Source organism: Chiloscyllium punctatum, chromosome 4 (assembly GCF_047496795.1).
Source record: "Chiloscyllium punctatum isolate Juve2018m chromosome 4, sChiPun1.3, whole genome shotgun sequence".
In the NCBI taxonomy this organism is placed as follows: Eukaryota; Metazoa; Chordata; class Chondrichthyes; order Orectolobiformes; family Hemiscylliidae; genus Chiloscyllium; species Chiloscyllium punctatum.
In genome coordinates this window covers 49585223-49610171 of record NC_092742.1, presented here as the reverse complement: position 1 = coordinate 49610171, position 24949 = coordinate 49585223, and the positions used below count along the sequence as shown (strand labels likewise).

The window sequence follows — 24949 nt, the reverse complement described above, 5'->3', positions numbered from 1 at the left end:
CAACCAGTATCGCCAAAACAGATTATACAATCATTTATCTTGTTACTGTATGGAGAGCATTGTGGGTGCAAATTGGCTGCAGCAGTATTACACTGACTGCACTTCCAAAGTGCTTCAATTAACTACTTTTAAATATTTAGAAAATGTTAAAAGGTGTTAAGTAAATGCAAATATGTTCATTATATTGGCTAGGTTATTAACGCCAGATGAGCAGTATTTATTTTAGGTTGCATTTTTATAGACCCAATAGGTGAATTAAGTTGTCAACATTGTAGCTTAATTTGCAAAATGAAAAGTGACCTCTGTGGCTCCACCCCCTCCCCCCAAACCACCAAAACACAATGGTCCTTGCGTCTATTTGTCATTAAAGAACTTAATGTTGCACAATAATCCACGATAACCTCTATCAACTTGCTTCTCATTAAAGAGGAGAATGAGATCAGAAGTTGCAAACTCCACTGCAACACTTTATTCCAATATCCAATCAAATTAATTATTTGATAGAAAAAAGTCTGCATGAACTTGTTTTGCATCATATCTAGTAAATTCAATACAAAAAAGATTATTTGTGAAGACAAGAAATGGCCATTAATAAATGGTTCTAGCCATTACACAACTCAGAATATTTTTGTTAATAAAGGTCATTACTATCCTCCAATGTACCAGGTACAGTAACAAGGGATTAACAAGAAAGCAATTAAGCATATACGCATGCAAATTAAATTTGATGGTAATATGTACGAGTATTGCTTGTAGAACCCCCAAAGAGACCTCTAACAAAATGACTACAAAAACTGGAAAAAGTAGCTTTACTGGAAGAATGACTATTAGACAGCAATCCAAAATAATTTTTGTGCAGCTCCAAAAGCAATTTTGTAAATAGTTTTGGGTTTTTTCTAGAAAAAAAAATTGCATACATGTGAATGTAACAAATTAACTATGAAAGGATTACAAGCAGTAGGTATCCTATTAGCATGGTATTACAACATTAAGTAGAGGAGCACTGCCATGGAACTTGCAAGCATGGAAGCACATTTAACTATTACAGATGTCTCTCACATACAAATGAAAAGGCTTATTACTAGTGAAATAGCCTAGGTTTATTCTACAGCAATTAAAAAGACAAGCCAAAAGATTGAGAAACAATCAATAAAAGTCATAACCCTGAGACTTCAATTTTAAGGATTAACTATCCATCAAGGCATTGAATAAAACAAATTAAAATTGTGTAAAATCACAATGGGGATTTGAGAATTTCAACTATTCATTTGTAACATCCTACATTCAAAATAATTAGCTTATTTTTTATAATTAAGAAAAAAACCACACAAATAAATGTCAGTTCTTTTAATAGGAGTTGTTCAATTTTTCTGAACAAGTTGCAATCGTGCACTAGTTATTCAATCCATTGAATGAGGTAATATATAAAGGCACGTCTTCACAAAATATACAGGCATTTAGACTTTGCCATGAGCAAAAAAAAAATACATACACAAAATTAGGAATCTCAATATACTTAATTTTTAAAAATTTTGCTAAAACTAAAGAGTCTAGTCACGATTGTCACAGTTTTACAACACAAAAACAGGGGCAAAAAAATAAAAGACATCTTGCTGATTAAGCGCTACAGGTTTAATAAAAAAAAACACCCTTCACTTTCCGATTGTCTTCTATTGACCATACAGAACACTATTGTTAAAATTCAGACCAGGAAACATTTTATTATAAAAATGCAATAAAAGTTTTGTAAAAAAAATTAGACTTCATTCTAAGGGCTCTGCTACATTCTTACTATAAAACTCTCCATTAATAAATTTCAAGGATAGGAATTATACACAGCAACTTCGTAAAGACCACAAAAAGCTATAAATAAAATGTTTTTGTTTGATTATACAAAACTTTTTTTTTCTTTACAGACCTGACCGGTTTTATATTTTATGTTAGATGACTAGTCTCCAGTTTTTAAAATTTTCCTTGAAGCTGCTTATTAAGCAGTTATGGTAAATTGAATTTATCAAAACCCCAAAGAAAACCCAGAGTGCAACATAAATATTTTCCAAGTGTGCAATACAACTTTTAAAATATACATTAAACAAGTGGTTTTTTTATCTTAAAGTTTTCAAAAGAAATTGAATTTCACATTTTAATTCTTCTAAACCATTTTTTGTTCCAGTATGGATCAGTAATACCCAATAAAGATCAGGGAACTCATTACTGAAAAAATTCCCATTAACAATAATAAACACCATAATTCTTTGAAGAACACAAATTTATGCAGTTAAATAAGAAAACTCAAAGAAAATCAGTAGTAATTTGTTATTTTTTGAATCTTTTAACATAGAACTCAAATTTTCATAGAATTGCCCATTTGCAGCATCAAGATTAATTTTCTTAAAATATAAAAGTTTAAGTTTGAAATAGTTCAAACTTTAATTAGCTAAACTCAGCCTTTAACAACAGAAAATTCACTGCACCCCAAACCATCAAAATGCTATAAATACAGTATCAAGTTTCATCAGGAGAAATAAACATTTAGTAGTTGTTCTTAGTGCTATATTCCAATCACAGCAAACAACAAAATACAACACTTCATAACTGAATTTCTCCAGAAGTTAAGACCACATACCCAACATTCACAGGTTAAAGTTGCAGTACTGCACTTCAAAACAGTTACTTTACCTCTCATTCAGAATGGTATTGGGTCATGTTGCTAAGTGAAATGTCATACCATCAAGTATATCTATGTACAGCAAAAATTGTATTTCTGAAGGAGTTAGAGTGTTTGCTTAGATATTAACAGACCAAACAATTTAACATTTGCTAGCATTAACATTATTGTGCTAGCAAATTCTTAAACTGTAAAATGCAGGACAGTTCAAATAATTGGTTGCTTATTGATTTTTAAATAATGGTTACTACATTTGATGACTCACTAATGGTTTAACAGGAACTATCACTTTCATTCAATTATAATACCTGGAGGTGTCACATTTGTGCAATGTCAAAGGCTCGGTGAGGAAGAGGAGGAACACAGTAAAGTCAAACTTTAGGAACTGAGATCATTGAATCTTTTTGAGAAAACAGAAATGGGACATTTTTCTAGTGATTACAATTGGATCTTCTTGAAATGAAAAGAGAATAGTTCAAATTTTATGAGGTTGTTTCCTATGAAATACTGCAAATTTAACAGGTTTAAAAAAATATTGAAAGCAGATTCCTTTTCTCACATTTTATGCAAGAAAGCCATGCAGTGGAATTTGTTTTGTCACAATTGTAGCCTAAACCATGCAAGGTTTCCAGATATGAACGTTAATTTGAAGATATTCAGATTTAATGCTAAATGTTATCTAATAGCAATATTCTTTACAAGACCACAGTGGAACTTGCGTATGTGCCTATACAGGTCACCCGACTGAGTAAATCGTCTTTCACACCATTTGCAGGCATGTGGTTTCTCCCTGGTATGCACAACTGTGTGACGGCTGAGATTATGAGAGTACTGAAAGCTCTTTCCACATTGACCGCAGGTGTAAGGCTTTTCACCTGAGTGAGTTCGTTCATGACGTTTTAGTGTGTACATGCAGGAAAAGGTTTTCCCACACTGTGAGCAGGTGGGCATGGAGCCATCAGTAGGCATTTTAGCTCGAGGGCCATCTTTTTCCCTGAAGTGAGTGCTCAGGTGAAGCTGAAGAATATGTGGGCTTGGGAAGCCTTTGCTGCAGAGAGGACAGATAAAAATATGTCCTGCCGACATTACCACCGTTTTGCCTGAAATATCTGATGATGGCATATCATCCTCACTCCCGTCCTTTTCATGCTCTCCTCCTGCAGCACGTGTCACACCATTCCCTGCAAACACAGGACCAAATCCTGTCAGCATACTACTGGCAGAATTCCCACTCTGACTTGCTGGATCCATTTCTTCACTGTCGTCTTGGTCTGACAGCAAATCTTGTCGATCTCCAACAAGTGGTACGGTGCCCTGCTGCTGGCTGTTGGAGGCCAGCTGTCCAGAAACATAGGAGGAGTAAAATAAATCTCTTCCGGACACAGGCTTGAAAGACAGATCTAGAGCACAGTCCACATCAGCTGGGGCCTTGATATGGTCAATAGCTGTCTGAGACAAAGGTTCTGTGGAACTACTGACACTGGACTTTGTTTTTCCAGCTGCTACATTGCATAATTCTGGTTCTGTAGATACTGGATTGATACCTACAAGGTCAGAAAAGCCTCCACAATGTCCATTAACCTTTTCACTGCTTGTGGGTTTATCATCTGCCACAGTACAATTTTTCTTGATCCGTATGCCACAATTGTGTGTCACTGGCTCATCGCTTTCCGAAGAACTCTCTTCTTTCACAGATCCAAGTGCATTACCATTCATTCTGTCATCTATGCATTGTTCTTTATCTTTCAATCTTCCTTTACAAACTTTCACAATGTTGTACATGTGAAGGTAGCTGGCTGCAGCTAACACATCTTCCACTGGTAGACTATTAAACTGAAGTTTTCCCTCATACATGAATTCAAGAAGCAGGCCAAAGGCAGGAGCTGTGACAATGTCACTGTTCAGATGCACAATGTCTCTTTTGTCCAGCTGGTCCCTGTAGAATAGATGGAAGTACATGCTGCATGAAGCAAGCACTGCGCGATGGGCTCGAAACTGAACGTCTCCAACTAGAACAGTACAATCACAGAGAAAGCCCTGGTGACGCTGCTGACTCAGACACTGCAGCAACTGCCGGCTATGGTCTGGAAACTCCATTCTTCCTTCATAACCTGCTAGAGCACGAAAATGAAACAGAAATTACAACCTAAGAAATGCATTCAATTAAAAACTGCGCCATTAATGCTTTAAAACTCTAAAATTGAGACACAGTAATAAACATAACGCTTGCGCGGATTTATAACGAGCACCTAGTGTTCGTGCAGATGGCATCTGTAACACGACAGCTGTCAGAAAAATGTTATCAATTAGGGAAATTAAGTAACGATCATTTAAAGCAATTAGTTTCCAGAGTAATCACCAAACTTTGGCACTTCAACATGACAAAAGAGCGTTCAGTCAGTGATCACTCGTATGGCGAGCAAACAACTGTTTACTGTTAATACCTTGACCACAGGCAAATTGAATAAAACTAAATTCTCACGCCCCCTTTTGGTTCACTCCTCCCCAAAAAGCGTCAATAGCCTGAAAGCTTTCCCCACCCCCACCCCACCCCCCACCCTGAAACCCACCCGAGTAAAATCGGTTGGAAATCCGAAATGGACCCTGTGGTAAAGTGGCCTCGAAGCAGAGAGAGAGAGAGAGAGAGAGAGATCTGGGTTTACTAACTCCAGGAACAAGCTGGAGAGTCAGCTGCTCTGACATCACTGGCAATGGAAATGCTACCTCCAGCTGTGCTCCTTTAATGCCATATGTTCCTTTAACTCGAGTTCGCAGCCAACGACCGGAGGGGGAGGGATAGGAAAGAGAGTTCACTGTTGTTCCAATTTTACATCCTTCTCCTGGCTCCAGCTTTTGTTGTTGTTGTTGTTGTTTTGCAAACGGGGCGCACACAACTTTCTCAAGTTAAAACACATCCTGGAAAAATTACCAAGTGCGAGTGGAACTCTTGATACTTCGGCCTAGGGGGGCGGTAGTGATAAGCCAGTGAGAGAAAAGGGGAAGAGGAAGGGAAAACAACACCAACGCGCACTTGCATAACTCCAAAGCAGAAGCCCGGCGGTGCACGATGAGAACTTGGGGAGCTGGGGCTGGGCTGGGCAGGAGGAGCCTGGCTCTCTGTGTGTGTCCCTGTATCTGCGCGTGGCCCTGGTCCCGGGAGCGCGTGCTGCCCTCCCTGCCTCCCAGGTGTGCTGCACTTACCTGGGCACAGCGAGCGTTGCGGCGGTCGGCTCCGGGGGGACGAGCGCTCATGAGGCCAGTCTCTGCGCAGCCCCCCCACCGTGTGGTCCCTTCATCTGCGGCGGCCCAGATGTTAGTGGCCGCGCAGCCAACTGTTGGTGAGTGCAGGACTCGTCTGGGAGCCCGCTCTCGCGATACTTACCTATTGAGCGGCGCTCTTAGGTCAAGGCACTGGATTCATGTGTCTCCCTCCACCGACTACCCTCTGCACGTCTTCACTCACTCCGCTCTACCTGCACTCCGCAGTCACCCGTGCATCTGGGTACATAAGTTACACTCTTAACTCAGTTCCATTCGATTTTAGCACTTGCACCCCGATAGAGCTGCACGCCAGTTTATGATTGGGGAAACAACGTACCGCAGATGCTGGAATCTGTACTGAAAGCAAAACAATTTTTTAAAAAAGCTAGATATCACAGCGGATTAGGTTGCGTTCCGTGAAGTTGATATGCCTCTCTTCGATTTTTATGTCCCCCCACCCCGTACCATCCTTTCTAACTGTTGCCCCGCCACCCAGTAAAGGATGCGTGCCACTGTTCGAAGAAAAATTAGGAAGTTCTCCCAGTTCCCTGGTCAATATTTGCCATCAACCAAATCTATCCAAAACAAATGCTGTTTGTGATGTGTAAAATAACTCTTGTGTTTACTAACATAGCAACAGTCACTGTACCTCAAAAGGAATGCTGTAAAACACTTTAGGGAGTTTCCAACAAAATATCAATACAGGTCTTTTCTTCTCTTTCCCTAGTTCTTGCCAATCAGGAATTGACTGCATAAACAGAAGGGGACAATGCTCAATGATTGCTTTTAATGGTTACATCCCACTTTTCTTGGCAGTTACAGTTTTCCGCTGCTCCTCTCCCATTACTGCCATGTCATTCTTCCTAACTAAGGGAATGTGTTTATTGCTCAATGAAAGGTCCATGGAACTATAAAGGAAAACAAAGTGTTCTCCCAGGTTCCTGTCCAATATTTATTCTTGCCCAACTCTATCCATATAAATGCTATTTGTAGAATCTTGCAAAGTGTAAAAGAAATCTCATGCTCACCTAGACAGCAATAGTTACTGCACCAAAAGTGAAGATGAAAGCATCAAGTTTAAGATCTGACTCAAATCAAAACTGATACCTTTTCACTCCATGATACACTATGACAGTAATACTTTACTAAATGATCCTTAATAGATTTGGGAACAAAAGACTATTATAACATTCTTACTTAAATAGTCTGTTCAACCTCAACCAATTTAAGCAAAGAAGTCAAGGGATTAGGAGACAGGGCAGCAACTTGGAATTGAGATAGAATATCAATCATGATTTTATTGAGTTTTGCAGCATGTTGAGCTGCCATATCATCTATGTCTGTTCCTATTTCTTATGCTCTTACATTCTTCAATAGGTGTCCAACACAAAGAAAATGTTAATGTTATGAATTTATTCAAATTTCAAAGCAATACTGCCATTACAATTATTCTACAATGCGAAGGATTTTCTTCTTGGGCTTCAGGATTTTGGCCTAAGGTTCAAATGGAGCTCATAAACTTACACTGTGTGAGGAATAGTCGGTCATCTGTGATTTTTCAGTTAATGGTCAGAGGGTGTGCTCAGTGTCCAAACCAAGACAACTGTTAGTGCAGTCTCAAACCTGGAGAACAAAAAGGAGGCCTTCCAGCATGAAAGCAGCAGCAGCTGGATCCATGGTGGGCAAGTGAGGGAGATGGTGCTTTAAGATGGAAACATTCTCCTCTCCAACCTTTTAAGTTTAAAAACAAAAAAACATTTGCAGACTAGTTGCTGATGAGAGGGTTGTCACTGATGCTAAAGCCAGGCAGGCTAGTGGGACTTCCAAGGTCCATCACAGTATTGATCACCATAGCCTGCCTGATGGCATCTGTACAGATCCTCACCACCTATGGAGTGGACAGTCCCAGTCAGCCTCCAACAACAGGCCTTAATAGGCCTGAACAAGCAATTGGCTACCCATCACTGGCAGTTCAGTAGTCTTGTCACACCTCCATAATGCCTCTGGGAAATGGTGCAAGGATGAAGCGAAGGAAAGGGCATGCTGACCAATAGTGCTATTTATGTTACAGTCTAATCTGTCTGTCACAATTCTGCCCTGCCTCACTTCATTGTGGTTTGAGACCCACTAGATTGTAACTTCACTGCAATGTCAAACCTTAAGTAGAATGTACCCTTTGACCTCCTCGACTCTCTGCTTTTTACACCTACTTGAAGCATTCAGTATTTAAGTGCCAAAAGAGAAGTGCTGCTCATATTTGTAAACTTATACGTACCTTGTTCTCTTCTGGGCAGAAATATACAGTCTTCAACCAGGTATTGTAATTCCGCTACGGATTTGCAACTGGAAGGCTCACATAGTCAGGTGTAAGAATATAAACAAATCAGACATCAATATGAACAAACAGATATATCAAATCATAAAAGAAAGATGAAATATAAAGTATCGTAATGTAAAGTTCTATTAAACTGATACTGCAAGTCCTTGTGGTACGCATCTTGGCCTATAGATTCAAAAATGTTGTGGTGTGATGAATCATTATATTATGGCCTTGCCACACAGTAAGGGCACAAATTCATGCTTGTGATTTTTTTATATACAAAGTTCTCAAATTCAGCCATGTTACTTGGAAGAGCCACCTTCCCATCGAGAGAGAGAGTGAAAATTAGAGGAAAACACACCCTGAGCCACTTTTGGCAAACTCATAGCAGCTAGTTACAGAATGGCATTGGCAGAGTGCTTGAGAACAGATTGCCTTCTTGTCATCTTGGTGAAGATGTAATATGTGACACAGGGGAGGGGGCTAAAAATGATATCAGGAAAATGAAATCTAAAAGTAAAGCCCCATAGCAATGAATTTTTACAGATTATTTATCATAGATATATTATGATTCAAAAATACAAGGAAGTGGTTTTATATCTGGCTTCCTATGATACTTTGAAACACATAATCATTTAAGGTTTCATTTTGGTTCATGTATAACGTTTTACTAGATCCAAATTCAGTTGCACTCCTCATTATTTGATTATGCAGTATATCACAGAATCATGTAGACAGGACTATAGTGAGTTAGGTGCTGTCAGTCAGGACAGTAGTCTTATGGCAAGGGAGGAGAAAATGTATCAGTATTCTTTCTCCTGATCATTATCTATTCTGAGAGTGCATGAATGAATCAGTCAGATTGTTTGTTACTTATCACTGCAGATAACTACTTTGGCAAAGTATCTCAGAGCACGCATGGAGTACAGTATGCCATCGAGAAAAGGAGGTGGAAAGTGTGTGAGGAAAATAAGGTTGAACTTCAAATATTGATTTTGAATATTGATATTAAGAGTGACACTTTTTGAAAATAATTACAGCTGAGAAGTAAATATAATTTAGTTTCCACTTTGTGGACTGTTCAGATGAGGTTTACTAGATTGGTATAATAAACTAAAGAACTGCAGATGTTGGAGATTTGCATCAAAAACAGAAATTGCTGGTGAAACTCAGCAGGTCTGACAACATGGGTGGGGAGAAAGCAGAGTTAATATATTGTATCTCACTTGTATTTCTCATATCTCTATCATATTTAATGTATGCTCTTAGATGTATAACACTTCCAAACTGTTAGATCATATTTTTGGAACATCATACTTTTTGCAAAAGGCAAACAAAAAAAGGCTTTAATATCTGAAGCACACATTTTGATTTGCTGACATTTACCTATTGAGAAAACTAAGAAATCATACTTGTTTTAGAAGGTCAACCAGTAAGTATCACTAAGTCAGTAAATATCAGTAAATATCAGTAAATATGGTTGTATATATTTTTACAAACTGTTTTTCAACACATCAAATGAACATACGTAGCTAAAATTAAATTTACATGACAACAAGCATATGACATTTTTAACAAAACAAAGATTATGCATTAGATTCTTGACCTATTGTTAAAATACTCTGCAAGGAGTTTCTTTGATGATGGTTGTGTTTTGGTTTGGAACTAGGGCATAAGTTTCCAGCTGTTGAAAAATTCTGTGTGAAAAATAAGCAAAACGAGACATATAGTCAAGTTATATTTTTCTTACTGCTAATTGTAGGAGTAGAATATCAGTGGGCATTGTACCAATCTATGGCACATTATAACTAAGCACAAAAAGAAATAGGGAGTTCTAGCTACTGTGACAGAATTTTTTGATGATGAAAAAGTTTTATCACAGAATTTAGTTCCTATCTTCAAATTAAAGGACCTGTAATATAATGAACTATTCCAAGACATTTCACAGAATATAATTTGATAAACCCACATAAATAAAATCTGAAGTAGATGATGAAAAGAATGTTGAAAAGAGATAGGTATTAAAAGAGAAAAATAAGGCATAAAATTTAGGGAGGGAATTCCAAAGCTTAGGGCCTTGGCAGGTGAACGAGTGGCAATCAATTCTGGGTGTTCTAAAATAAGAGAATTACAAGAGTGCAGATATCTAGAGGATTGTTGAGGTGGAGGAGACTACTTTGGCAAAGTATCTCAGAGCACACATGCAGTACAGTATGCCATCGAGAAAAGGAGGTGGAAATAGGGATGGGCAAGAGTAAGGAGGAATTTTAAAATTAGGATGAGAATTTTAAAATTGAGGTGTTGCCAGACAGGGAGCCAATTGGTCAATGAATGTAGGGATGATGGGTCAAAGAGATTTGGTGCACATAAAGATATGCTGAGTGAAGGATCTGAAAAAGATGCCTTCAAAATCAAATACAATTTTCATGATAATTCACCTCATTGAAGATCAGGGCCTAAATAGGGCCTAGGTGGGAAGCTGTTTAATCTTAGTATCCTCTGTGCCAGAATTGAACTGACGATGCATGAGCCACAGTTATTGTCCACTTTACACCAGATTTGCATGCCACATGAAATTTCTTTAATTCTGCAGATAAGAAACTCACTCAGTTCTTGAATGTTGCCAAAACAAAACTCATATCAACATATACCTGGTTGGCCAAGTATTCTATCTCCAATATGTTGAAGATGAGACTCTGGAGAGACTCATTTCCTGTACCTTGGCAGCCATCTCTCTCTCTCAAAAGGCTATTATTGCTGATGAGATCCAGTTTTTACAGCACAGTCTTGGTTTACAATAAAATTGCTTCAGTGTTCCAAAGAACAGTTATTGAAATCAAAATTCATTGAATCCACAGATGCTGTCAGACCTGCTGAGTTTATTCATGACTTTCTGTTTTCATTTCAAATCTCTATCTTTGCTTCTTAGTTGCTTTTATTACCAAATATACATCATTGATGTAGGATGAGAAACCCTTTTCAGATCATTGTCTTCCTATGACTGAAGAGATAAGAATTAAACTCGGAAAGAGTACTCCTAACCATTTGGATGGTAGGGGAAAGGAGTCAGAGGATTAATATGTAGTCAACCGTGGCACAGACTGCAGTCAAGGTGGGAAGGTGAAACTCCAGTTACACCAGCAACTTAACATTTGTAGATATTTTGTTATCAACCTGTTCAGAGGTGTGTCCCTTCCTAATGGCAGAGAGGTAGGGACTCTATTACTGCATTACAAGAGCCCTACTTACATATATATACTTACATTTATACTATATATTTAATGAAAAGTAGATTTTATAGGCCAAATGATTTCCTTCTATGATGAATCTGTAAATAACTCCAAACTCTTTCACAGGAGTAAAATCAGGCAATTACTAATGCTGTGCCAAAAATGGACATACAGGGGGTTTCATTGAAATCTTGAACAAAGAGGTAGAATTCAAGAAGATCTTTCAAGGAAGAGAAAGGGATGAAAAAAAAATTAGAGGTTCTGGGATGGAATTCCAGAGCTCAGGGTATTGAAATCTGAAAACAATGGTCAGGGCAAAAACAATGGGGCATGCAAAGAGACCAAAGTTGGATCAACACAGAACCTCAGTCTTTTAGAACAAGAGGAGATTACAGATAGGGAGAAATAGGGCCATGGAGGAATAGATAATGAGGATGAGTATTATAATTTGAGACAATAGTGCACTGGAAAACAATTAAGCTCAGTGAGCACAGAGTTAATAAGTGAGCAGAACTCAGGACTGATGACTGTGAAGGCAACCAAGATTTGAACTGGCACAAATTTATAGACAGTGGAAACTTGGAGGCTGGCCAAGGGAGCATTTGAATACTTCAGCCTGGAACAAACATATAATGGATGAGAATTTCAGCAGCAAATATGCCAATGTGAGGCAGAGAAGGGCAATTTTACGGATGTGGAAAGCAGCAGACTTGGTGATGAAGATGATGTGTGATTGGTGGCTGAACTCTGAATAAAATAGGAGGCCCTGATTGTAAACAATTGGTTCAGCCTGAAACCGAGGTAAGAAAGGGGTATTGAATTATGGCCAAAGGCAACGGTTTCAATCTTCTTATTTTTCAATTGGAGGAAGTAAGTCAAAATGAAAACTAATTTTGGAGAAGCAGTCTTAAAACACAGGCATTAGGTAGTTTGGGAGAGCTGGTAACAAGGTAAACTGGGGTTTATATCTGGAGCCTAATGTCATGTTTTGTGATGTTGCTAAGGGCCATAATTTAGGTGTGAAATTGCTGGGAGTCCAAGATAGATTCTCAAGTCAGTTGTTGTCTTACTATGATGAAGTGTGGTTACGTTTGAACTGTAGCAGAACTATGATAACATCAAAAGCTACACTTTTTTGGCATACCCTTGAACAATGTCAATGAAGATGACTGGGATTTCTGAAAAAAAACACAGATGAGCAAGTAGTATTGGCAAAGCGAGCTGGAGGGAGTGGCTAGTAGGATGGAATGGAAAGGGGTGTTGCAGAGCTGGAAAGGGCAGGAGGGAGCAATGGGAGATGAGAAAAAGAGACGTGGTAGGCAACAGATGTACAGCAATATCAAGAGAAAACCTGCATGCAATGGAAGTTGAGTGGCATGACGTAACTGTTCCTGTTCAGTGGCAAAAGTCAGCTTATCTGACTGACTGCATCACCTTGAACATCAATTTCTATCAAGCATGTCATTGAGATGGCTTCCAGCAGATGATTGTCAATGGACTGGTTCTGGGCAGTTTTGGACCATAGAACATAGAACAGTAAGCACAGTACAGGCCCTTCGGCCCTCGATGTTGTGCCGATTTTTTATCCTACGCTAAGATCAGACTAACCCTTCATCATACTATCTTCCATGTGCCTCTCCAAGAGTCGCTTAACTGTCCCTGATGTCGCTGACTCTTCCACCACTGCTGGCAGTGCATTCCATGCAACTACCACTCTCTGTGTAAAGAACCTACCCCTGACATTTCCCCTAAACCTTCCTCCAATCATCTTAAAATTATGCCCCGTCATGATAGCCATTTCTGCCCTGGGAAAACATCTTTGGCTATCCACTCTATCTATGCCTCTCATCATCTTGTACACCTCTATCATGTCACCTCTCATCCTTTTGTGCTCCAATGAGAAAAACTGCAGCTCCCTCAACCTTACTTCATAAGACATGCCCTCCAGTCCCGGCATTATCCTGGTAAATCTCCTCTACAACCTTTTTACGGCTTCCACATTCTTCCTATAGTGAGGTGACCAGAACTGAACACAATATTCCAGGTGTGGCTGAACCAAGGCTCTATAGAGCACAGTTCTTAAACTCAGCCCCCCTGCTAATGAAAGCCAACACACCAGATGCCTTTTTAAAAAAACTCTATCAACTTGGGTGACAACTTTGAGAGATCAGTGGACATGGACCCCAAGATCCCTCTGTTCCTCCACACTGTCAAGAATCCTGCCTTTGACCCTGTATTCTGCATTAAAATTAGATCTTCCAAATGAATCACTTCACATTTTTCCAGGTTGAACTCTATCTGCCACTTATCAGCCTAGCTCTGCATCTTGTCAACATTCCATTGCAACCTACAACAGCTCTCCACACTATCCACCACTTCACCAACCTTCATGTCATTGGCAGACTTAGTACCATCCCTTCCACTTTCTGATCCAAGTCAAAATCACAATGAGCAGAAGTCCCAGAACTGATCCCTGTGGAACATCACTGGTCACCAAGCTCCAGGCTGAATACTTTCCATCTACCAACACTCTCTGTCTTCTAAGGACCAGCTAATTCTGTATCCAGACAAACAAATTTCCCTGTATCCCATGCCCCCTTTCTTTCTGAAGAGTCTACTGTGGGGAACCTTATCAAACGCCTTTCTGAAATCCATGTACACCATATCAACTGCTCTACAGTCATCAATGTGTTTTGCCACATACTCAAAGAATTCAATAAGGTTTGTGAGGCGTGACCTGCCCCTCACAAAACCATCAAGGTAAAAACAATGACTGCAGATGCTGAAAACCAAATACTGGATTAGTGGTGCTGGAAGAGCACAGCAGTTCAGGCAGCATCCAACGAGCAGCGAACTCACAAAACCATGCTGACTCTCTAATTAAGCTATGGTTTTCCAAGTAATCATAAATCCTGTCTCTCAAAATCCTCTCCAATAATTTGCCCAACACAACCGTAAGACTGATTGGTCTGTAGTTCCCAGGATTATCCCTATTCCCTTTCTTGAACAATGGTTTGCTGCCTGCCAATCATTTGGCACTACTCCAGTGGACAGTGAGCATGCAAAAATCATTGCCAAGGTGCAGCAATCTCTTCCCTCACTTCCTGTAGTAACCTTGAGTATGTCCTATCTGGCCTAGGGTAACTTATCTACCCTTATGTTTTTCAAAGTTTTCAGCACATCTTCCTTCTTCACGTCAACCTGTTCATGCAGATCAGTCTGTTTCATGCTATCCTCACAAATGTCAAAGTCCCTCTCAGTTGTGAATACTGAAGCAAAGTATTCATTAAAGACCTCCCTTATCCCTTCCAAATCCAGGCACAAGTTCCCTCCGCTATCCCTGATCGGCCCTACCCTCACACTAGCCATCCTCTTGTCCCTCACAGAAGTGTAAAATTCCTTAGGGATTTCCTTAATCCTACCTGCTAAAGCTTTTTCAAGCCCCCTTCTAGCTCTCCTAAGTTCATTCTTCAGTTCCTTCTTGGCTACCTTGTAATCCACTAGAGCACTGTCTGATCCTTGCCTCCCCAACCTTAAGTAAGCTTCGTTCTCCCTCTTGACTAGATGTTCCATATCCCTTGTCATCCAAGATTCTTTCAACCTACCATCCCTCCCTTGCTTCTGAGACAAACCTGTTCAGCACTATCAGCAAGTGCTCCCTAAACAGCCTCCTCATTTCTGTCATGCATTTCCCTGAGAAGATATGTTCCCAACTTAGGCACCCCAGTTCCTGCCTAATAGCATTGTAATTCCCCCTCCCCCAATTAAATATTTTTCCATACCATCTGCTCCTATCCCTCTCCATGAGTAGAGTAAAGGTCAAGAAGTTGTGATCACTAGCACCAAAATGCTCTCCCACCCAGAGATCGAATGCCTGGCACAGTTCATTGAAAAGCACTAAACCCAATAGGGCCTCCCCTCTAGTTGGCCTATCTACATATTGAGTCAGAAACCCTTCCTGGATGCACCTGACAAAAACTGCTCCATCCAAACTATTTGAAATAAAGAGATTCCAATCAATATTAGGGAAGTTAAAGTCACCCCTGAGAACAACCCTGTTACTTCTGCACCCTTCCAAAATCTGCCTCCAATCTGCTCCTCTGTGTCTCTGTTGCTATTGGGGGGTCTGTAGAAAACTCTCAATAAAGTGGCTGCTCTTTTCCTGTTTCTGACTTCCACCCATACTGACTCTGTAGACAAACCCTCTTCGATGACCTCCCTTTCTGCAGTTGTGATACTCTCCCTGATTAGCAATGCCATTCCTCCACCTCTTTTAACTCCCCTTCTATTCCTTTTGAAACATCTAAACCCTGGAATATCTAACAACCATTCCTGTCCCTGTAATATCTGAATCTCCGTATTGGCCACAATATCATTGTTCCAAGTACTGAACCAAGCTCTAAGTTCGTCACCCTTATTCCTGATACTTCTTGCATTAAAATAGACACATCACACTGACTGCACCTTTGTCCTATCAACGATCTATCCCTCCTCACAGACTGTTTGCATGCTGTATCTGGCCGTTCACTGCCTACTCCATCATCTGATCCATAGTTCCAGTTCCCACTCCATTGCCAATCTAGTTTAAACCCTCCAGAAGAGCTTTAGCAAACCTCCCATCAAGGATATTGGTGCCCCTCCAGTTCAGGTGCAAGCCGTCCTTCTTGTACAGAAGGTATCCTAATAATCCATAAATCTGAAGCACTCCCTTCTACACCAGCCTTGCAGCCATGTGTTTATCTGTACTTGTTCTCTGTTCCTCAACACTGGAGACCCCAGGCGTGCGTACTCAGTCCCTTACTGTACTCACTGTATACCCATGACTGCGTCACCAAATACCAGACTAATGCCATTTACAGGTTCACTGATGACACCACCATAGTCGGTTGAATCTCAGATGGCAATGAAACAGACTATAGACCTGGAAAAATGGTACACTGAGAACAACCTAGCTCTTAATGCCAGCAAAACCATGGAACTCATTATTGACTTTTAGTGGGATGTTACTCATGCCTCCTCTACACATTAACATTTACAGGTGAAATGAGTGGAGAATGTCAAGCTCCTGGGAGTGGTCATCCACAACAAGCTTTTTTGGACACTTCATGTGGATGTTCTGGTTACAAAGCCCCAACAATGTCTCTTCTTCCTCAGCAGCTGAGGAAATTTGGCATGATGGTGAATACCCTTGCCAACTTTTATAGGTGCGCCATCGAGAGTATTCTGTCTAGATGTATCACTACCTGGTATGGCAACTGTACCATTCAAGATTGGAGACAATTACAGAGAGTGGTGAACTCGGCCCGGACAATCACAAAGGCCAACCTCCTATCTATAGAATCCATCAACCAGGCCCACTGTCAAGGAAAGGCCGCCAGCACTCATAAAGATCCATCTCACCCTGGCAATGTTTTTCTATAACCTCTACCATCAGGGAGAAGGTACAGAAGCCTGAACACATGCACCAGCCGATTTTGCAACAGTTTCTACCCTACTGTTGTTAGAATATCGAATGGTCTCACAAGCTCTTAACATTCACCTGTAATTTTGTTTTTGCTGCTGTTTACCTATTATTTACTGTCTATGCTACTTAACCATGTGATCTGCTTGTATTGCTCACAAGACAAAGCTTTTCACTGTGTCTCGGTACACATGACAATAAATTCATTTCAATGCAATTCAGTTCAATTCCTAGCCTCAGTAGCTCGTGGCACCAGTAGCAATCCTGAGATTACTACTCTGCTCGTCCTGCCTTCCTGCCAATATAGCTCCTTATATTCACTGTTCAGGTCCTTATCCCTTTTCCTACATATGTCATTGGTACTGATGTTTACCACAACTTCTGGTTTCTCTCACTCTCCCTTAAGAATCCTGCAGATTCGATCCGAGACATCCCTGACTCTGGTACAATAGCTAAACATTATTGCAAACTATTTGAAACTAATTATACAATAGCTATTACGCTATCAATCTTGTACCTGAAAAGGGAAACAAATATGTACTGACATTGCTTTTGCTCCACTGAAATGTGCTAGAACATACACAAAAATGTACATGTTAGGACTATGTCGACACAACATATAGTAATGTGAGGATTTCTAGTTGTCTTCAGGATGAATTCAGCAGATTTTCCCATGGAATTGGTAGCTTTTCATTTGGTAATATAAACACAACAACAAACAAATTTTGTTCACTACACAGTGTTGATCCCTTACACAGATACAAAGCAGAGTTCCGGGTATGTCATGTTTTGCCTATCTTATATGTTTATCATTCTGCAGTCAGGAAGTAAAGCTGAGTCACTTCATTAGGGAAGTATCTATGTGTGTGGAGGAGGGTGGTGGTGATGATGGTGGTGGAGGTGACATGTCAGTGGGTGTGTTTGCTGGTGGGTTATCCAGAACTAATCGGACAAGAGTTGTCTTTATTTTAGGTAATATGTGCAGCTGTGCATGGATCATCATGGTCTGGGACCTACTGAGCTACCATGACCAGTTCTTCTAATATAATAAATTATCTCTTTGTGGGGAAGGTGAGAAGCAAACTAATAAAACATTTTATCCAGGAGATCAGAAGGCATGGTTGGCATTGTGGCAGACATTTTATAAAATGTGAAGTTGTCAGTACACAAACTGTGATTGCTAAAATAAGACTTGGACTGCATTATTGAATTAAAGCTTTTACACAAGAAATGTTTGGCCCAATGAAGAGTATTTTAAATTAATTCTATGTTACTTCTCTCACATTAAACATTTTGATAAGTTCATCACAGATTCGATCATCAAACTTATGTTACTTGGGTATGTCCGAGTATGTACACAGGTCTTACAAGTCTACAGTCCATAAAAATTTGTACAATTCTACTATGCATTTATTCTCTTACATCTATACTTGTAAAATGAAAGTGATATTTATTTTAACTGATGTTTGCCTGTGGTAGCTCAATGGCAGTATATTTTATTCCTTCTTTGAATGGAAGGATGTTTATTTAGTCATCATCATGAAGGATGATAGATAGAGAGAACTGGTGGAATGACATTCGCGGATGAATTGATATGGCTCTTAACTGGTGGATCAAGAATGGTATTAGTAGATATATTTCATGCTAATATATATTTCCCTGCTGCCTTAGCCCATTCATATGCATGTATAGTTCTTTGCGAGGGTCAAGTTATGGTGCCAGATCCAATGAAACAGGAAGAATGGCAACAAATGTATTTTTTAAATGATTCTAAATGAGGTCTATTATATATATATTTGTGTTAATACTCACTACATCAGAAGTCAGAATACAGCCTGAATTGGAATAAATATAATTGCCTAAAGCAGATGTATATTTTCATGATTGTATCATGACCAAAAGGTACCTACAAAATGCATTTAATATTTTAAATATTTATCAGTAGATGCACAAAGCTGAGGAAGTTGACACAATGACTTTAGCAGCAAGAGGAATTAAATATAGTTAGCTTTCTCAGAATTAGAAGTAAGTGGTTGATCAATTCACAAAGTTCCTTTTTTGTGTTTTTCAAAGCAGTGAATAACATTTTGTTAGAAGTTGAAAATATATTTTCTTCCTCATTCCATTAGATACTATGAATTGAAAAGAGGCCCCAGTTTCAGTCACTGTAAAGTCACGCAAACTTGTTATATATTCAGGATTCTGAAGAGGTAGGATAACACTGACCTCCCATCAAGAAAGCAGATACAATCCTACTCAACTGATAGCATTCACACTTGGAGGTGAAGAGGCTGTTGGTGTTGAAACCCACACCAGGTTATACTTCCTTATATGCTGACACTCTAGCCCAGTACAAACGAAATGCAACAAATCATAACTTATCTTCTGCTACCCTATCCAGCTGCCATTGAAAAGAAAACAACATCACTATGACTGTTGACATAAAGTGCAATTGCTCATACAGTGATTGTAATGAGGTCAACTAGGTGGGCCTCATAGAATATCTCATGTTCCCTGATTGAGGCTGTTAATGTGGTTCAGTCAGAGAGCCCTGGCTGACAGAGTGTCAGAGGTGGTTCTGAGGAAGCCAGACCAGTGACAAGTACTATGCACACATAAATAAAGGATGACTTGGTGACTGGATACCAGCCTCTATGGAGTTATTTTAGTGGTGATGAGAGTGGGATTAATGATGTAACCATACAAAAGCTCCGACTAGCTGAAGTTGAACTGGACTTCAAACAAGAACTACAACTGGCTTTGTTATTACGAAAAGTGGCAAGTGGAGCATATGAGTTACATGGTATGCTGATGGAAGTGGACACCCACATGTCCACTTGGGGAACACCGTTTGAGTGAAGGCAATTGCATAGCCTCACTCAGGATATGTCCTGAACAAAGGGGATTCTAGGTCAGCCCACAGCAAATACCCAAAACAAAGCCAAGCCTTGGCCAAATGGTTAAAATATTCTTCAGGTTCTGGCATTGTAGTTGCTGTTAGTATGCGGACCCGAGACAGCAAAAGAATTCCACTAGACTAAATCAAGTAAAAGAACTCATAGTCTGGTATCAAGGAGCGTGCATATACTGGAAATTCCACCTACACCTGGCTTGGAAGAGTTAAATTGCTTAGCAATATCAAAATTAGAACTAATCAACATAATTGTCTGGTTAAATGGTTACCCATTTGAGGGAGATTAATTCTAGTGCAGCTGTATCAGTAATTTCAGAACCAGTCTTTAACAAAATTCACTCTGGACTCCAACCCTTAAATTTGTGTAAGAGCTTGTCTAGACTGAGAACCTGTGCTGGGGAATCTTTACAGATTAATGGTACAATTTCTGTTCTCATCTTTTATGAGAAGCAGCCAGTTCACTTACCACTGACTGTAATAGAAGGCTTGAGCCTAAGCTTGATAGGGTGAAATTGGTTGAGAAAGATTCACCTAGATTGGCTCACCATTTCTCGATTAGAAAATGGCTGCCTGAGTGAAGTCTTAAATAAATACCCAAATGTTTTCCAGGAAGGTCTAGGGACTATCAAAGGTGCCAAGACCACCTTGTGCATTAACCAGGAAGTAAATTGACGATTTTGCAAAGCCCACACAGTGCCATTTGTCTCACAGGCATGGGTAACAGGCACTGTCAATGCAAGGTCAGGTCCCATGGTGTACAAAATTCTGGTAGGTGAAGCGGTCCTGGACAAGCATGTGGACCACATGAAAGCTGCAAACTTACAAATGGGGTAGGAGCAAAACATACCCGGCCCCTCAGAATAGCCGGAAAGTCTGTTGGAACCCATGGTTTCTCCCCCTCCATCTAATGTCAAAGAAACCTTGGAGTCTGAGATGAACATGGTGGATGTTGCAGCCTTGACACCTTTACCGGATGAAGAAATGGATGAATTTCATTCAAGGCACTCCTGGCACAATAGGGAGGCTATGATCCAGTGAATTTCATCTGAGGCTGAATCAGAGAAAACCATACCCGTAGGAGAGACTGCAGGAGAAAGGACAGGGTTACTTCCCCGGATTGGGATGGGGTGGGGGAATGAGGTCAGCCAGGTGGATCTCATAGAATACCAGTTCCCTGATTAGAGCTATTAATCTGGTCCAATCAGGGAGCCCTGGCTGACAGTTATAAACAGGAGTGTCAGAGATTCTGTTCACTCTGAGAGCTGGTTCTGAGGAAGCCAGACCAGTGTCAAGTCCAATGTACATGTAAATAAAGGGTGACTTGGTGTTGGGAGTCTGGCCACCTGTCCCTATTGCTCTAAAACCTCTCTTACAACTGACTCTGTTAAACAGGATGAAGCAATGTTCAATGCTTATAGTGAAGAGGCTTTCTAATTTAATGGAATTAGTTAATCAACAGCTAACCGCAATGACAAGAAAGGTCATAAATTCAATTCCTAGCCTGTGCTGAGATGGCACAGCTACAGTGATAGAAGAGTGCAGAAAATTGACTAGTTGTGATAAGTAAATCTGATAGGATTCAAAGTTCAATTGTTTGGTCAGAAAATATTGTAAGACTAGAATATGCTTGTTATTTCACAATCACTGCTTCATTTCAGAATCAGATGGATATTTCCTCAATTCATATTGGTTAACAACTTAATTGATGTCTTATAAGAGTCATCTGAATTTAATATGTTATAGTGTTGACCTATGAAAGACTGTTGTAGCACAGTAATTGTGTCCCTATCTCTGAACCAGGAGGCCTGGATTCAAGTCCTACCTGCTCCAGAAATGTATCATAACATCTATCCACAGGTTGATTAGAAAATATCTATAATATTGGTCTTCAAACATGATTAGAAACTTAATGACATACTATGCTGTAATGAATACACTGAGGGCTTATTTTTGAAAAGAAGTCGGAAACAAGTGATTCAAGCAATTAGAACAGATACAGAAGATGTTAGCTTGCAAAGCTGCACCCGAGGCTCCTGTGGACAGCTGGTTACTTGGAACAAACAAAATAATAGATGCTGTATGATCTGGATTGAAATATAAAAGTAAAACAAGATGTTTACAGGCTATTTGTAATTTAATATGTTGCAATTATGAGATTTATAAAATTGTTATGTTTATGACATTGGTACTGTCTTTAGGATAAAACTAATGGGTTATATGAGCTGCTATGAAGTCTGTCTGCCAACAGGCCAGGATGAGGGGCAAACAGAGATTAATGGAAGACCCATATGTTTTGGGTGGGAAAAAGTGTATAAGATTTTCACACTTGGAGATAATAGCACCTGTATTTGTGTTTAAAATGGTTAAATGCATAGTCACCAATGTCCCAGAACATGTAGAGACTGTTGGGCTGTGAATAGTTACGCTTTTAATTCAGTTGTTACTTCCAAGATAAAAGGAAGTTGCAGTCTCAAGGATCAATATTTCTGCCTGGAAACAAGGTCCATGTGATTCATGAAGAATGGCTTTAAGAGGAGAAGAAAGATGCCACATAATGTGCACAGACACAGGCAGTCTGCACTGGATCTGGTAGAGAGGGAGCAGCTAAAAGCTTACCATCTCTATAGTTCACTGGGCAAGAATGTGGCTGGGACCTCGCATTCAACTGACAGGAACAAATTTGTGTGATTTTGAGATGATTCTGAATGATCTGCCTAGCCTGTGCAAGAGGCCAAATTGCCAAGAGAAACCTCACAATGAAAGACATTTCTATGTTTTGCTGGAAAAGAAAAGTAGTGGAAGTAAGCCCACAGGAGCTCACTTCAGACTTGGTCCAGGAAAATCAAATGAATGCATAAAGAACAATGTAAAGTATACCTGTGACATGGAGAATTTAGTTGGAAATTTCATGTTCTGCAATTTAAGAATAAATTGCCTATTAAATATTGTGTTTAATCCATAGTACATTTTGTCCATTTGATACAGTTTGTCACACCATTGTTTCAGCTAACAATCGGAAGTTTGAATTTATTTTTTGAAAGTGATCAGTCTTCACAAGGATCATAGAAATCTCCCTATCCCTTGGATGTGTTAACTCGAAGATTTTGGCATATGCAGGGTAAAAAATAGGAGCAAGAGTAGGCCATTCAGCCCTTCAGGCTTGCTTTGACACTCAATATGATTATGGCTAATCATCCAACTTGGTATCCTGGTCCCACATTCTCCCCATACCCTTTGATCCCTTTACTGCTAAAAACTATATCTAACTCATTCTTGAAAACATTCAATGTTTTAGACTCAACCGTTATCTGTAAGATAGAATTTCACAGGCTCACCACTCTCAGAGCGAAGATATTATTCCTCATCTCAATTATAAATGGTCTACCTTAGACTGTGACCCCCTACCTCTGGACTCCTTAGTTGGCAGGAACATTCTTCCTGTGTTTGCCTTCTCTAATCCTGTTAGAATGTTATAGGTTTATTTGACTTATCCCCTCATTCTTCTAAATGCCAAATGAGTAAATTCCTAACCGAACTTGTGCCTCTTCATAATGTTGAGAGTGTAATGAGGTCAGCCAGGTGCTTTGGGGCTTTTAGTCTGTTCCACTCAGAGAGTCCTGGCTGACAGATAAGGACCATCAGACATCCTGTTCACACTGAGAGTTGGCTCTGAGAGAGATAGATCAGAATTAAGGACTCTCCATGTGTAAATAAAGGGTAACTTGGTGATGAGATACTGGCCTCTTGAGAGGTATTTTGCATATGACAGTTCTCCCATACCCAGAAATCAGTCTGGTAAATCTTGGTTGCATTCCCTCCATAGCCAGAGGTATGAACTTCCTCTGATAAGGATATCAACCTGCACACAATACTCCAGGTATAGTCTCACCAAGCCCCTGTACAAACACAAGTCATTTCTATTGCTATACTTGAATCTTCACCCTATGAAGGCCAACAAACCATGTAGCCTGTATGCTTACTTTCAGTAACTCATGCACAAGGACATCCCCTAATCATTGCTCTATCTCCTTTCCCAATCCATCACCATTCAGATAATAACCTGCTAGAGTGGATAATCTCTACCTTGCAATTTTCCCCCCACTCAACTTGCCCAAATCAACTGAGGCATAACAGCATCTTCTTCACAGTTTGCCCTTTCACCCAGCTTTTTATGTGGTCTGCAAACTTGGAGGGATTTCATTTAGCCCTCTCATGTAGATCATGAATATATTTGTGAATAGTTTAAATGTCAAACATTGAAACACTTATTTCAAGGCATAGTCAATACTTCCTCACGTTAAATAACATTTAATTTTTACAAAAAAAAGGTAGGCTGTGTGATTTAGTAGACTGCTGAGAATGGCAATGAATCTGTCATTGCATATGTTAGATATTGGGGTACAAGCTGTTCTTGAAGGAGATTCATCCATTTATTCTAGTTCAAGTTTCTGGTACTTCAAAACATATTCCTATTTGAATACATTTTCAACAAGGTGAATGCATTATTCATTTTTTATTTTAAAGGGTATAGTAAAAAAAGCCAACTAATAGTGCATTACTTTACACTTCTCCAGTATAAGCTTATGCAATGACTGTTGCTTAGCAGTAGTTAGCTCATATGAATCTTTAGGAATCAACACAATAGGTATGTTCATTATGAATCATCCAGGGGTCATTAACTTACTCTCAATGTTTTTTATTTTATGCAATTGAATTTACTCTGCTGGTCCCACACTTAACTGTGCGTAAGGCAAAAATTTTCAAAGACATTCAATAGGCAAGCAGTCATGTCTGTTCTGGGATAATTACATGTTTGTGACGAACAAACCACATACTAAAAATAATGTTACTTTGCAGTACAGATGCTAACTATAATGTAAACATATTCTAGATTTTATGATATCTGCTAATCTAAATTTTGCAGTTCAATTTGGCAATAAACATGTAAAACAATGTTGTTGTGCAAATTGATTTAAAACAAAATAAGGGCAAAAGAAAATTCTGCCCCCAGTTTGAGGAATGGGTGCCATGATATTTGATCCTTCCATGCTCAGTTTAAGCAAGCATCTCAAAACATCACATTTCCCTCTCATTT

The 24949-nt window shown here is 39.5% G+C and overlaps 1 protein-coding gene across 9 annotated transcripts; it reads right to left on the bottom strand.

Annotated features, from left to right (window-relative positions):
- Positions 1–1332: 1332 nt before the first annotated feature.
- zbtb42 (zinc finger and BTB domain containing 42) lies at positions 1333–6076 on the bottom strand. Of its 9 annotated transcripts, none has more exons than XM_072568641.1 (2): positions 6051–6076; positions 1333–4782 (listed from the first exon to the last, which is right to left on the bottom strand). In XM_072568641.1, the coding sequence occupies exon 2, from the start codon at positions 4763–4765 to the stop codon at positions 3344–3346; it is 1422 nt and encodes a 473-aa protein (XP_072424742.1). In that variant the 5' UTR covers positions 4766–4782; positions 6051–6076; the 3' UTR covers positions 1333–3343. The 9 variants fall into 9 exon arrangements, with proteins under 9 accessions (XP_072424742.1, XP_072424736.1, XP_072424737.1 ...); XM_072568635.1 differs by lacking the exon at positions 6051–6076 and adding an exon at positions 5870–6037; XM_072568636.1 differs by lacking the exon at positions 6051–6076 and adding an exon at positions 5870–6037 and having other exon boundaries at positions 1333–4779.
- Positions 6077–24949: the final 18873 nt, after the last annotated feature.

Excerpts from the sequence above, each read along its gene's own strand:
- zbtb42 (XM_072568634.1), bottom strand. The coding sequence starts at position 4,939 with ATGCCATCTGCACGAACACTAG. Across the intron at positions 4,780-4,917 it reads GCCATCTGCACGAACACTAG|GTTATGAAGGAAGAATGGAG; the intron begins GTGCTCGTTATA and ends GTGCTCTAGCAG.